At 40.6% G+C, this 15,832-nt stretch overlaps 1 protein-coding gene across 8 annotated transcripts in view; it reads left to right on the top strand.

Annotated features, from left to right (window-relative positions):
- The window catches only part of Cadps2 (calcium dependent secretion activator 2), a 486,122-nt gene that overhangs the window by 214,782 nt on the left and 255,508 nt on the right, over positions 1-15,832 (top strand). For all 8 annotated transcript variants that reach the window (XM_055608125.1, XM_055608124.1, XM_055608126.1 and 5 more), the window contains exons 4-5: positions 1,686-1,766; positions 12,345-12,581. In XM_055608125.1, coding sequence (XP_055464100.1) covers positions 1,686-1,766; positions 12,345-12,581 — 318 coding nt within the window. The remainder of the gene's footprint in view (positions 1-1,685; positions 1,767-12,344; positions 12,582-15,832) is intronic.

Here is a 15,832-nt window from a genome sequence, read left to right as displayed (position 1 = left end):
TAATAAGAGATTAAAAATGGGAAGGAGGGAGCATTAGAACATGTAGTAAAAATTAAGAATGAAAATAATTTTCCATCAGGCTCAGCATCTGCTTTGATAGTCTGCAGGGCAGAGGCTTTCAGAGGCCCTCTGTGGCAGGTTCCTAGGTTGTTTCCTGTTTTCTTCTTCTTCTGATGTCCATCCTCTTTGCCTTTTAGGATGGGGATTGAACATTTTAGTTAAGGTCCTCTCTCTTGCTTAGTTTCTTTAGATGTACAGATTTTAGTGGGTTTATCCTATGTTGTATGTCTATATGAGTGAATATAAACCGTGTGTCTTTCTGCTTCTGGGACAGCTCACTCAGGATGATCCTTTCCGGGTCCCACCATTTACCTACAAATTTCATGATTTCCTTATTTTTCATTGCTGAGTAATACTCCATTGTATAGATGTACCACAATTTCTGCATCCATTCTTCAGTTGAGGGGCAACTGTCAGGCAGAGTGAATGGAATTTTATGTAAGAAGTGGGAAATAGTAAGAGCTGGAGAGGACAGGAACTCCACAAGGAGAGCAATAGAACAAGAAAATTTGAACACAGGGAACTTCCCAGAGACTCATACTCCAACCAAGGACTATTCATGGAGATAACCTAGAACCCCTGCACAGATGTAACCCATGGCAGTTCAGTGTCCAAGTGGGTTACATAGTAATGGGAAGAGGGACTGCCTCTGACATAATCTGATTGGCCTGCTCTTTGATCACCTCCCCCTGAGGGGGGAGCAGCCTTACCAGGCCACAGAAGATGACAGTGCAGCCACTTCTGATGAGAACTGATAGACTAAGATCAGAAAGAAGGAGAGGAGGACCTCCCCTATCAGTGGACTTGGGAAAGGGCATGTGTGAAGAAGGGGGAGGGAAGGAAGAATTAGGAGGGGAGGAGGAAGGGGCTTATGGGGGGACACAAAATGAATAAAGTGTAATTAATAAAAGTTAAATAAAAAATTTAAAAAAAGAAAATAATTTTCCATACCAATGGGTAATTTTTGAAAGATAACGATTGCATATTTACTTACCTTCTATCAAATTTAAAACAATGTAATGGATCTCTTAATGTAGTACCTATCTGTAGAAGTGTGGAAACATTTCTTAGCAACCTAAGTATTTTCACTAGAATGAGCAATGGGTACAGACTTAAATGGTAGAAAGTTGTCATTCAAGTAGCACTTTAATTGTTTATCATTAGTACAAACAAAAAAATGAAGAGATACTTTTAAAAATAGAAAATAAGAAATGAGATATCAATTGTCATCTTGTCATCCAAAAGAGAACAAATGAAGAAATTCCTCAGTGCTGAGGAGCTAAGGGATGACCTTGCAAATTTGGAGAATGGGATGAACAAACTTGATGAGTCATGGTGACCTCAGGGAAACAGAAACTTCTTGTTTAGATTTGTTGCAAACATATTATGCCTGGAGTTATTGCCATAATTGCTTTTCTTAATAAATCGAGCTATTGAATCCTTCAGATTTAACTTTTTGTGACTGAAACCCCATGAAAGTAATATGATTGGGTGGGTTACAGTGGAATCAAGCGACCTTCTGTATAGGTGGTTGGGGGGATTTGCCTTTTTTCGTTGTTTAGTCTTTGTTTTCATGCCGCCAAGTTACCATTTGTACACACTCACGCACTTCTTTTCCTTTTAAGCTGGATAATGCAGATGAGCAAGCAGCCCAGATCAGGAGGGAGCTGGATGGCCGCCTGCAGCTGGCAGAGAAAATGGCAAAGGTACCTTCTGCATGCTAACATGTTATGTCACATGTCTTTACTTATCTGAATGTCTGTCCACCAAAATGGCAAAGATGACATGGCCAGACACACCCAGCATGAGCTGTTCTTTGCTTCTCTATATTTTAATAACCTCCTACTTCGAAATATCTGAATTCACATTTTCTAAAAATAGTATGCTATCTTACCTGGGGTTTCTATGCTTTATATGTGAGTTGTCCAAGTTCAATGATAACTTTTGTAATAATTTAAAAGAATCTGTTTTTATTCTAACTGCTAACTAGATCTGGAAAAGTTTTAATATTGTTCCAAGAAAAATATAATCAGAGAGAAAATTCTTTTTTAAGATCATATGAATTCCAAAATTCCAAGCACACTGCTTGGCAAAAAAATAGTGTGGTGTCTACTAATATTTGATAGAAATGATTGACTGTCCAAATTATAATTTGAAATGTATAATACAGAATCTGACAGATAAGGTGTGTGTGTGTGTGTGTTTTGTTAGAATGCTAGTGATTTTACTTGTGTAACCACTGTTTCCAAGAACAGAAATCTATTTGAAAAAATAATTGAGTTACTTTGTAATAATTTGGGTGTTTGTAAAAGTGCATCTTAATGATCAAAGCTATTCTTTGGTATGAATTGACAGATTAATTTACTTCATTGATATAAAAATTTTGATTCAATAGCATTACAGTGACATTGCTATGAGTTGGGACTTCCTTTCTTTTTCTTTCTGCTGAATTAAAAAACTGAGTATGTGGTAGTAAAGTATCTCCCCCTCTCTACCTTTCCATCCCTCCCTCCCCCATCTCCCTTTCTTCCTCCTTTTCTTCTTCCCCTCCCCTCCATGACCCTTAGTGCTTTCCTTGTCTCTCTCTTCCCCACCCTGCCCTCCCTCCTTCCTCCCACCTCTTTCTTATCTGACATGTATTGTAGAGGAATTTTAATCCAGAAACATGACTGTTGTGGCAAGGGATCACATCTCAAGCCCCAGGTCTAAATGATCTGGCTGGAATGCAGACATTGCCCTAATCCCTCTGGCTAGAATATAGGCATGCCCTAGGTACACACCTTTAATTTCAGACAATGAAGGTAAAATTAGTTTGTAGAAGGAAGCACCCAGGTTTTGAAAGTGTTGTCTAATTGGGAGGCAGACAATGCTGCAAATCAGGTTAATATAGACAAGCCAGAGAATGAGAACTAGCCAGACTGGAATATCTTGCTAAAGTTAATATGAAACTAAGCAAATCAGTTCATTCAGAACCTGAGAGGAGCCAGGTTGAATCAGTCAGCGTGGAGAGGAGTTTGAACCAGAACAGCTGCATTGAACCAGCCAACCACAACTCAGAAAGAGCTAGAAAGTGTGAGCATATTTAAAAGTCAGTCTGCTGAGGCTAGAAGCTCCCAGGACTAGGCCTAGGATAGAAGACTAGAGGCAGTAAGCATTTGAAAGAACAATTACATCTGGAGAAAGTTCCTGTTACAATGTATACAAACATTCACAAACATTTACTACTGAATGGGAATATCTCTGTCCATCTAACCCAAGACAGTGAATTTCTACATCTTTGGAAATATGTTTCATATACTGTCTCTAACATTTACATTTTGTACTTATGCGAAGAAAAAATATATTTATGATTATATGAGATTTTCAGAGTGCTAATACTCTGCCTATCTAAATTTAATGCTAGACAACAGATTGAGATATTGGAGAGAAAAGGAGATAAACCAATCAAATTGGGCAATAGAGTCGGTGGTAGGTTGTTCAATGTGAGGCAGCTCTGTAGAGCGAGAATCTCCAGGTGACTGACCTTATGAAATGCTGTGACGGAGAGGCTGAAGAGCAATGCTCATGTACAGAGCAGGATTGAAGGGAAACGCCTTCTTGCTCTCCTCTAGACACTGACAGAGATGCTAAACCAGTCCAGAGAGTGCATTGTGTAATTCACTACATAGAAATCCAGCAGTTTCAAGCTACTGGAAACTTCAGAGATTAAACAGGCTTACCTTAAATGCTAGGCAAGTACTGAACCTGGAAGCTTGGTTGCCTTTCTGGTAGGCCAAAGGCTAGGAAAGAATCCAGAGGGATGTCTGGATATAACCTTACTGCTACCCAGTTATAAATTGGACTTGTTCCCCCAGAGGCCTGGATATACATGATTGCTTTTCAGTACAGTTTAAATGGTGTTCTAGATGGCTACAGAAAAAAAGGAAAGTCTCAGATTGGTTCTCCAGTTCATTTCTACAAAGAATGCATTTTTCCAAGTCCTGGCCTGAGTCGTAGGATTGGATCAGCAATGACCAAGAAGGCTTCCCTCTGAGACAGTCCAGTGGTCTCAGTTGAGATGTGATTTATTGGGAAACATATGGAGAGAAAAGTGAAACGTGATTAGAAGAGTGAAAGGCTTCAAAACTGTAGCACATTTCAGCAGAATCATTGATATAGCATGTAGAACAGGTTTCATCGTTCTCCACTTTGAGTAGACCGAACCAAAGCCCTCAGATTAATACTGGAAAGACTAATTCATCAACACACCGACCCTGCTGGTCAATGCTTCTTTGATTACTCTGTGAGCCACGAGGGCAGTTGGTAGCATGGGTGCTGTAGAAGAGGTTGAGGCTTTGGGAGAGTACACACTTCATGTCACAGAGCTACTGCATGAACAGATAGTCCCAGGCCCCACCCTGGGCTCCAGAGGCAACGTGCTCCCTACATTTGCTACCTCCTTAGTCTGATAAGTGCAAACTAGTGATTTATTACCAGTCTGCAATCAGGAACATCGTCCATACTTTCCAGGGTAGTCTAAACTGTATAGTAACAACAAAACAATAGGACAGAATTTTTTTTACCTCTTCAGAATTTCAACTTTAATTTATATTTAATGCATATTGAATTTCTTTTTTGGCATTTTTTAAATTTATTTTTTTATTAATTTCAGTTTATTCACTTTGTATCATAGCTGTAGCCCCCTCCCTCATTTCCTCCCAATCCCACCTTCCTTCCCTCATCTCCTATGCCCCTCCCCAACTTCACTGATAGGGGAGGTCCTCCTACCCCCTTCTGACACTAGCCTATCAGGTCTCATCAGAACTGGCTGCATTGTCCTCCTCTGTGGCCTGGTAAAGCTGCTCCCCCATCAGAGGGAGGTGATCAAAGAGCCAGCCACTGAGTTCATGTCAGGGACAGTCCCTGTTTCCCTTACTATGGAACCCACTTGGACACTGAGCTGCCATGGGCTACATCAGTGCAGCAGTTCTAGGTTATCTCCATGCATGGTCCTTGGTTGAAGTATCAGTCTCAGAAAAGACCCCTGGCCCAGATTTCTTGGTTCTGTTGCTCTCCTTGTGGAGCTCCTGTCCCCGCCAGGTCCTCCTATCTCCCCCTTCTTTCATAAGATTCCCTGCACTCTGCCCATAGGACAGAATTTTGTGTCAAGAAATAGAGACATTGATTTTTGGTATTTTAGCCAAGGGGCAATTAAAAAGTAGGGAAATATTGGCCACGTTGGAAAGATCTGTAGCTAAGTATTTACTTTTTCAATGTGCATTAGTGTGCAAAATATTTCATTTTTGATCTTCACATTTATTGAACAATATTTACTGGACATCCACTGCTATAAGCAAGCACTATCCCAAGTACTTACGATATAGCCATAAAAATACAATTGCCCTGGACTAAAACAAGACAGAAGCGTTCCTATATGCCAGTACAGCTAATATATTATTTGGGAGGGCCCATGATAAGTGATAAAATTCTGTCTCTAATCTATGAAAGGTTGTTATGACCAAGAAAACAGATCCATGGGTTTGTCTATGCAGGAAGAAGGGGACAGATGGTCAGTTGGTCAGAGTAGAACAGATCTGAGTACTGACATTTTTCCTGGTAATCATGCAAAAAAAAAAAAAAAAAAAAAGGAGAGAGAGAGAGAAAGCATGGCATTATATTTGACTTGTTTCGCAGGTTTTATGTGAAATTTATTAGGAACTTGTTTTGCTATTTATCTTTTCAGACAGGATCTCACTGTAGCCAAGGGTAACCTCAGTGAAAAACCTAGCCCTCTGCCTCAGCTTCTGGTGTGCTGAGACTATAGGCACAAGCCGCCGCACTCTCTGCTGGCTTCTCCCTTTGAGATATTTCCACAAAATGACAGTTGTTACCATTCTTCCTCTTGTATTTTAGTTCAATCATCACTGCTTCAGTTGAGTAATTGTTCCATCCTTTTAGCTCATCCTCCACCTTCTACCCTCTACCCAGCAACACAACAGCCAGTGAGTTTCTACAGAAGCCGAGTGAAAGTGCCCATGTCAGTGAGGGCGGAATGTTCGTCAAGGCCTGTAGAGTACTGTGTGATTGCTTTGCTGCCCTGCTGACCTTAACCACTGAGCTCTGGCCCTTGCTTAGTTCATTTCAGCTATCATGGCCCCTTGCCGCTCTTGCTCCAAGGTCTTTCTCCAGACCTGTTGTTGTATTGACAGCCATCTTCTGTGTCCACTCGTGGCTTCTTCCCTATCTAGTGTAGGCTTTCCATAGAAACAGAACCTGTAGAAACCCAGGTAGGGCAAGAAATTATATTTTCTACCCATGTCTGTCCATATACCCATATGGCAGCTTGGAGATTTGGTGAAGAGGTAATAGAGTTTTGAGTCTCAGCTACAGGCCTGTAGGAGGGAGATTCAAGCAAGGCTTCTAGGTTGCAGTCTTGAGGCAGAGTCTCTGCTCTTGGGCACAGCTTAGCCTCTGTTTCTAAGGTCTTTCAAAGGTGGCAGAAGTAAATTTTAAAATGAGGGCAGTGGAAAGCTGGTAAGGAGGCTTAGCTGTTAAGAAAACTGCTCATCCAGAGGTCCTGACTTTGAGTCCCAGCAACCACATGGTGGCTCATGACCAAAAGGGGTCTGATGCCCTCTTCTGACATGCAGGTGTACATACAGACAGACACTCCTGCATTAAAAAAAAAAAAAAAAAACATAATTGTTTTTAAAGCCCTCTGAATAAGACCTACCTTCATACAGTCGTCACGTAAGTTTCACTGGAAAGTTGTGAACAGACATTCATTGACCCCACATAGGGCATTGGTGACACACTGAAGGTGTGTTCCATTCAAGTCCAGCTTAGTGAACCAATGAGTTGTTAGTGAGTTAGTTAGTTGGTTGGTTTTGTTTTCCTCACAGGAAAACAGGGGCATGGTAAGAGGTTACTTAAAGGAACATGATAGGCCCCAAAGGCACTGCGTTCCTGAAAAATCCCACCTCAGCATCAGTGACAATCTCCTGAAAGCTGGAAAGATAAATGCCTTCAGTTTACTTTCCACCTCCTTTACACTCTGACTAGCACTTGCTGGACTGACGGGCCCGCTGGGAAGTGTTGCATGCCACTGTAGTGGAGGGCTTGCAGGAGGGGAAAATGCTCACACCTCAGAAAAGAGTCCCCTGAGCACAGGTCATCGTAATTGCTCTCAGTTTTTTAGGTGTAGTTGGTCACCTCACACCCAGAGGGCATGTTCCAAAGTGGACCATCTGATTTACACAGAGTTGGCTGATTATAATTGTTAATAACGTCAAAGTGTACCTGACAAAGTAGCTGGTTACCATGCACTAACAGCTTGACACACAAAGTTCATCCCCTCATTCGCATCTACTTTTATGTTGTAAAGTTTTGTCCTCAATGAAAACAGCCCTGACAATCCTACTCATTGTGAACCATTCATTCCTGCCTTTTCCTCCATAATACTTAATGTTTTCTGCAATAAGAAATTATTTTAAATTAACAGTTATTAAGGCTTATGTTTATGACAAGAGAGGATATTTGCTCATTATCTTCTTGGTGCTATACCAATGAGCTGGAGCGGAAGACACCCCAGACACTAAGTGAATGTCCTGTTTGTAGTATTTATTATTACCTCATGTGTGTATGTATGCATGCGTGCATGCCTGGTGTCAGTGGAGGTCAGAAGAGGGCACTGGATCCCTAGGAACTGGGTGAAGGACAATTGTAAGATGCCATATGGGTTCTGGGAATCAAACCTCTGTCCTCTGAAAGAGCAGCAGTGGCTGTTAATCTCTAAGCCATCTCTACAGCCCCCATGGATGTCTTTTGAATGACTGAATCTTTACATACCACACATTATCAGCAGAAAGCCATGGCAGAATAAATTCCTAACATATTTATAGGACTCTTGCCTTCTCCCACATTTAAATGGAAAGGGAGAGGCGCTGTCAATATGATAGAGATAATTGAACTTGCCCAATTTGCAAATACATATATGTTTGTACTTTCATTGCCTTTGGAACTAAGTAGTTCAAATAATAGTAGAATTCTAAAATTAATACAGGTTGGTTATCCCTTGTCCAAAGTGATTGGGACCAGAAGTATTTCAGATTTGGAATTCTTCATATTTTAACATGTTTGTGTATGTATACGCAGTCTCAGCAATTAGGACCTTAGTTTAAACACAAAAATCTATTACATTTATGCTTCATACCTTAATTGCCTAGACTGAAGGGGATTTAGTGAGGTATTGACTGTATACTCATCCCACATTAGACATGTGGCATCAAAGTACTCAAAATGCTTTGGATTTTGGCACATTTCATATTTTTGGATTAAAGATACCCAATCCAAGTAATTATGGAAGACAAAGCAAAGACTTGACGGCTTGGGGAGACTCACCAGTGATATGGGTGTGGCTAAAAATGGAGGAGTAAATTCAAGGGCACCTGAAACAGTGAGTAACAATAATAAAGACCTTTTCAGAAGGTGCACATTCATGATACAACATGTGTCATCGTGTTGGAGGCACTAGAATGGCCTGGTAGATGTGGGGCAACCTAGAATTTCATTTCCGAGAAAAATTTACAGTTAAACAACTTGAAAATAATTCTAATCCTATTCGCAAAAAAGATCAGATTTAACATGTGTGCTGATCTGACTTATGATCGACTCTGTTGTTTCCAAGAGGCCACAAAAGCAAGTTAAATGAAGTTGATTGAACATTACCCATAAATGCCAAAGCTTTCAAAGGAAACTTGTGAGGGCTTTTTCATAAAATCAATAAAAATCTAATATACTCAGTTTCCCACAAAACTGAAAATAGTTAAGTTTATTTTCAACTGAAAATAATGAACTTAGCTTTGAGATGCCTATAAGTTTCTTCTCTGGCAGATGATGATGAATACCTAAGTAGACAGAGAGTTTTTTTTTTTTTTTCATGTGTTAATGCTAGTTTTCCATGAAGCAACATCTTGGGAATTTGAAAAGAAATTGATACTTCTGAGCACTTTCCTTTCTTCCCTCCTCTGCGAAGACAGAACTTAAAAAGGCGAAATTATAAATTCCTCACAAATAAAAAAATGGAAAATATGATATGTTGTTCGCTGCATTACCAGTTGAATAATAAAAATATCCCAGAGAGAATTTGAGAAGCAAGGTGTTTGGGTATTCTTTAACTTTCCTTGGAATAGTTACAAAAGTGGTTCATTTTAAAACTACACTTGAATTGTAGCCATTGGGCTATTTTATCTTGGAGACAAATATTTGCATCTTTTCCAGACAAAATTGTGCAAGGTATCTTATAACTTGTCTGTCTGGAATGCTTAATCCCTAGTAAACAGGAAGTACAACCCTGTACTGGGCCCCTGGTGGTTATAGATGGGCATTGCCCCTTCTAACTTTGAACAGATCTGTCTCCTCATCCTGCTTCCTCAGTTCTGACCTTTTTTCTCCCAGAAAGCTTTTCAAGATTGTCCAGAAATATAGATCTGGGACTGGAGAGATGGCTCAGTGGTCAAGAGCACTTGATACTCTTGCAGAGGACCTGGGTTCAGTTTCTCGCACCCACATAAGACAGCTTGCAATACTCTCCCCCTTTCAGTTCTCAGGGAACCTAGCTATAAGGTTACAGCTCTGAGAGGAAGTTTCCCCAGTGGCAGTGTAGCAGCTCTGAAGGGAAAGGGATCCTGGCAGTCTCGGAGCCAAGCAAAACCACAGAGTCACACTGCACAACAAACCTCGCACTAGAGATTTATTGGGAGAGACAAAACAGGGTGGCTGCCTATGCTCAGGGAAGAAGCCACAGGGAACATTGCTGGAGGAGGGCTTTATTTGGACTTGAGAGGGCAGGGCACAGTTTTCCAGGGGAGAGATTTCCCAGATGGAGATTGGTGGAATTTTAAATCCTGAGGTGGGTTTTCAAAACCAGGAAGTAAGCTCAGACTTCTTATTATACTTTAGTGCCCTCTCTAGTGCCTGCAGACACCAGACGAAGTCATACATATAAAATTAATTAAATCATAAAAAGATACACAATTGTAGTTTCATGGATTTTTTTCCCTTTCTACCTTTTTTTGGAAAAAAACATTCTAAGTCACCTTGTTTTTTTTTCCCCCCCGCTAAGGAAACTAAGAATTTGCCCTGCTGTGTATGCAAACTTACAATTTGGTGATGTGGCTTCCAACTTAAGGGTCTTGGGGAAAATTATTTATTAATGGTGTGTGAAAATACGTTATTTAATATTGATTATATGTACATGATTTTAAGAATATATGAAGGTTAAGCTGGAGGAGAGCAAACAGGTGGGCGGAACTCCACAGCTGATGCCACCACCAGGAATCAGTTGTGCAGTGAATGACCGGGTGCAAGTTAGTCAGAGGCGAGATGCTTTTTTTTTTTAAGAAGCATGCTGGGTGCATTCCGCTGTTGTTATGGTTGTACTTGTCAAAAGTGAGGCTTTGAATGATTCTGGAGATTTCAAAAAATCATGTGAAACATGCCCATGCTAAGCCTCCATTCTCAAGCCTCTAGTTTACATTGGGACAGACATCACTTTAGACCTCATGTAACAAAGACTCCCCTCCACAGAGAAGAGAGCCAAATGCCAGGTTAGCAAAGACTAAGGAGGGGGAAAAGAATGTTCTCTTTCACAGTTTTGTGAACCTTCTCAAAGGACAATTTAGCTCTAAATGGTGAAATGTGGATGCTGTGTTTCACGTTTTTCATTTTACTTTATGGGTGTGGGTGCTTTGCCTGCATGTATGTCTGTGAACCACATGCCGACTACCCGTGGAGGTCAGTGGCAGGCAGCTGGAGCCCCTGGAGCTGAAGTTACAGGTGGTTGTGAGGCACTATGTGGGTGCCAGGAACCAAGCCCAGGTCCTCTGAACTACTCAGAACTACTGAGCGACATCTCCAGGCCCTGGGATTTTGTTTTTTAATTAAGTATATGAACTGAATGGATGATTGCAAACAAAACAAAACAAAAACAAAAACTCCTGCAATAAAATAGAAAGTTCCAGATTAATACTGTTTTGCTTAGCAGATCTCTGTCATAAATTTGCCTTTGACTTCAAATTAAATCTTTTCTAAACTTTTATATATATTATATATATATATATATTATATTATTATATTTATAATTATAGCCATTAGGTTTGTTTTCATGTTTGTTCAGTGTGATTGTGCAATTCTAGAAATATATCCATATTCTCCCTAGTAAAAGGGGGTTTTGGTGTGAACACTCAGTGGAAAGATCATAACCTCCCAACAGAGTCCGAGTAGGGTAAAAAGTGGTGCTGATGAAATTATTCCTTCTGATTAGCAGAGTAGGGTGTTGTTGTTTTCTAAAAATGAAATTGCCAATCTTCTGTTTTAACAATAAAGACTCAGGAGCCAGATGCTGGGGTGAAAACCTGCTAGTTCAGAGAGGCAGAGAAAGCATCTAACTGACCTTCCTCCTCAGCTCAGGTCCCAATGGAAAAAAACCCAAAAGGCTCAGTAGTACAACTGACAGCCCAAGAGGAAAAGGCCAAAGGCTTGCTAGCTCAAAGCCCAAAATGCCAGGGAGCTGAGGAGCAGAAGCATAAGCTACAGCCAGAGCTTGAGCCAAACATTCTTTCTACTTCTCCAAGCTGTTTTAAATACCCCTCAACTCGAAATCCCTCCTACTTTTTAAATCCCTGTCAGCTGGTTTCTTGCTCTGCCTCTTGACCTAGAGTTAACTGTATTAAATCTTTTGTACAGAAAGCTCTTGGATTAAAGGTGTATGCTAAGGCTGGTTGAACCACACCAAAATCACCTGTTTACAATAAAAAGTTCTTGAATTAAAGGTGTGTGATAAGGCTCAATAATACCAAACAAGAAAAGGGATTTTACAGTTCACAATTTTGGGGTTCACAGTGAGATCAAATATCATTCAACAGTGTGCCCTGAATATTTTCCTGCAGACCAATTACTCCACTGCCTTCAAAGATGATAGCTAATTAAGATTCATCTATACACTAAACCATTTGGCCATACCTGTTTTCAGCTATGCACATCTTATAAAATGACTAATATGAAAGAATATATACAGTGTATTCATTTCATACCACAACTATTCTCCATAGAAAATATAAAAGGAACCTTTAGATATAGTCAGGAATGCCAAAACCTGGGGCTTTTAAAGCCCACAGGCTGACGTTGGGAGATGCATTATATGACAAGGTCACAGTACTGTACAGGTGAGTCATTGGACCCTGTAATCTCTTCTGGTGTAACTATAATGGAACTGGCATAATATTATTTTTTAAATTATTTTTAAGGAAAGAAGATTCCCCAGATTTATCTCGAAAGACATGGAGAATATGTACATAGAAGAGATGCGGGCCTCCGTGAATTTGCTAATGGCCAATTTAGAAAGTCTTCCCGTTTCCAAAGGTGGTCCAGAATTTAAATTACAAAAATTAAAGCGGTCACAGAACTCTGCCTTTTTGGACCTAGGAGATGAGAATGAGATCCAGCTGTCCAAGTCTGACGTGGTGCTGTCATTCACATTAGAGGTGAGTGGTTTTCCCCTCCCCCTCCCTGCAGAGATGAGGCTGTGATAGGAGAGCCTTTGTGATAAGGGTTAGACTTTAAAGCCAGTTAATGTGTTTAGAAAATGCTAAAGCAGTCCTCATTTTCTGAACAACTATACAATTCTATATAAACACAATACAAGTTGTGTTTAAAATGTAATACTCATATTGGAATTAATAAAACAGTTTTGAGGCGTTTTTGCCTCTGTACTAGTATAAGTACATTTATAAAGTAAACATCAAACACACTAGGGTAGAAATAGGATTTCAGCATATAACTGGCTCCTGTGTAATCTGGCTTTTAGATTTTTAACTTTAATTTTAGTTTCCGTCACCTGCGGGGTTATCAATCTAGAACTTAATCAAGCACACACTCGTAAAGCACAGTATTAGGTACTGTAAATTATGAGAGGCAGAGAATTCTTTTTCAGGAATCCTGCTTTCATTTACAGAAATGGGAAACGTGGCCCAGAACCAGAACAAATAACGCAGGTGTAGAAGTGTATCTTCAAAACCTCTGAGTTGTCTCCACTTTAGACAGATCCAGAGAACCAGAACCAGAAATGCCAATGCTGCTCATTTGTGTCTCATGTGATTGTGTGTTAATCTGTGTCAGTGTCTAATCTGGACATGCTGAATGTGTCTGTGAGTTTATATACTCATTCCTACAAAAGTCCTTGAAGAAAGACCTTATGTAAAGTAAATGATGATAAAAGAAAGATTCAGGTCATCATTTACTCCAGTGTTTTTGCCTCATGATATCTGTCTGTCTGCAAATGTTAGCAGTGTCAAGGATAAATTTATATATTTTCCGAAATGGGGCGTGTGCATGTGTGCGTGTTTGTGTGTGTATGTGTGTTTACCCTTGTGAGCACATGTAAAACCCAGAGGTTAACATGAGGTGTCTTCCTCAAACATTCAGCATCTTTCTTTCTGAGATTGGGTCTCCCTCTGGCATCCTGGAGTTCATTGTTTCAGCTGGGCTGGCATCCAGTGAGCGTTGTCTCCCTCCACCCTGCCCCCAGCTCAACATGCAGCAAGTGCTAGGGTTAACGGGCATTGCTGCCTCCTTTGTGTGCTGGGGCTCTTAACTCAGGCCCCCATGATTGCAGAGCAGGCTCTTCCCTCATTGAGCCTTAGCCATCTCTGATTCCCCTCTCCCAAAGCTCCTCTCCCAAAGCTTTCACTGATGTGTTAGAGTGCCTTCCTTCGATTGGAATTCTCACTTTGTGCCATTCCTAATGCCACTGTCTATATTTGATGACTGGCGATGATGAAGACATATAGTCTTGGGAGGTAGATTTTAACTTTCTTTGATGATGTTCAGCTTGCTAAGTGGTAGCAGAAAAAGCAAGCGTCTACTTCGGTCCTTTTCCGCTCCATTTAGTGGGCTTGAGGATAAGGCAGCTGCCTCTCCTTCTTTACTTCCAGGATTGCTTTGTAGGTAAATGTATTAAACCTAGTTTCAGAATAAAAATATGTGGCTGTCTTCTTGCTCAGTTCATCCTGAGTGTACCTAATGCCCTTGCCTAATTGCTTTGCCTCCGGGTTTCTTCTTAGTCTCCCAGCTTCAGAACAGAAGAGTGCTTAATCTGGAACCACACAGTGGATTACACATTAGATTTCCTCATCTCCTGCCATTGATACTTGGCTAACAGAAAAAAAAAAATATATGTTAATACCTCTATTTTTTCCTCCTAGATCATTTAATTGCGTTGTAACTTTATCCGCACAAGATTTTAGCGTTTTAAATTTTTCAGAAGAAAATATAGAGAGATAATTTTACTAATATATAAATTTACATTTTAAATAAGCATTCAGAAGTGAAATACAGTTTCAGACATTGTTTTTATTGTTTAAAGAAGTCTTTGCAAATTTTAAGTAACTTGGGATAACTGTTTTTCCTTTCAAAGTCAAGATTAGGCTAGTGTCTGAATTGCTATTCTGTGCTGTGTAGCCAATATGCTAGATTGAACTGTCAGGCGAGCTGTGTAAGCTGAAGAAGAGAATGCAAGCTGAAACTTCCTTTTATGTGGTCTGAGAAGCATGCACATTTATGAAATTGTTTTGGCAGTCTTTATTGCCATGTCTTTCTGAGGCAGATATTTTCTGCCCATAGCTTAATACAAGTCTGCCTTCTGTGCCCGCAGCATGTCACAAATGAGTGATGCATCCGGCAGCACAATGAATTCACGTTAAATGAGGTTGGTGCAGAACAGCTGAGGGATGGGTGGCTAAGTCTCCAGCCGTAGGCTGTGCCACCAGCCAGGCCCATTAAGCAAGGCTGCTTCCTTGGATTCTCATTTCAACTATGGAAACTCTTAAAAGCCAGCAGAAAATGCAACATCCGGCTCTCACGCTTCTAGGCTAAGCACTGGTCCAGTGTAAGATGGGTCCTAACCAAGAAGTGAGTCTAGGATTCAAGAAGTAAAATACAGATTTGAAAAGCTTTGCTCAAGCTGTTCCTTCTCTTGAGTGCATGGCTCTCACTCCCCTTTCCTCACTGTTCCTTCGCTTTACCAAGCTCCCTTTCAGCACAGCCATACTGCCGGCATGGCTCAGTGGCTTATTATACCATTAGTGTCTGACTTCTGCTACTGATATGTGAGTGACAGAAAAGACACCTTTTTCTTTCCCCTCTCATTTTCTGTTTACTGATGTGTGGAAAGCATCCAACCAGTCTGCTCCTGGTTCGTTCAGTGTATATTGAGTGAACTAAGGAAGTTTATGATATCAAAGGAAGTTAGACATACAGGACTTCATTTGCACATGTTCTGTGCACAGCGCCCTTAGAAGGAATGATAAATGAGATCATAAGCTAACATGGAACAAGCCATGGAAAGTTTAAAATCAAGCTAAACAGGAAAAGTAAAAGTTTGACAATACAGGGGTCTGTCAGCTGTGTGGTAGACCTGTGGCTTGAATCTGGTTACATTTCCCACTGAGCTTTCACACTGACTTTAGGCTAGCGGATCTTGTGCTTGCCTGTGGGTCTGTGGGTACATGACCGTGTCCTACCATACTTACTCAGTTGTGTGTTTAAATGTCATGTAACCTGTGTGTTTAAATGTCGTGAAACCTTGTGGGTATGTGTTGCTCAGACACATGCTGTCTCTTGCCTCCCTTCCTTTAGCCTGTAGGACAGCTTTGTCTGTTTTCTTCTCGTTGCCTTGCCATTCTGTGCTTTGTTGCCAGTATGCTAGCCTGAGCTACTGAGTTAGCAATATAATGTC

Source organism: Psammomys obesus, unplaced genomic scaffold (assembly GCF_907164565.1).
Source record: "Psammomys obesus unplaced genomic scaffold, mPsaObe1.curated_primary_1811, whole genome shotgun sequence".
Lineage (NCBI taxonomy): Eukaryota > Metazoa > Chordata > Mammalia > Rodentia > Muridae > Psammomys > Psammomys obesus.
This window is presented reverse-complemented; position numbering and strand designations above follow the sequence as displayed.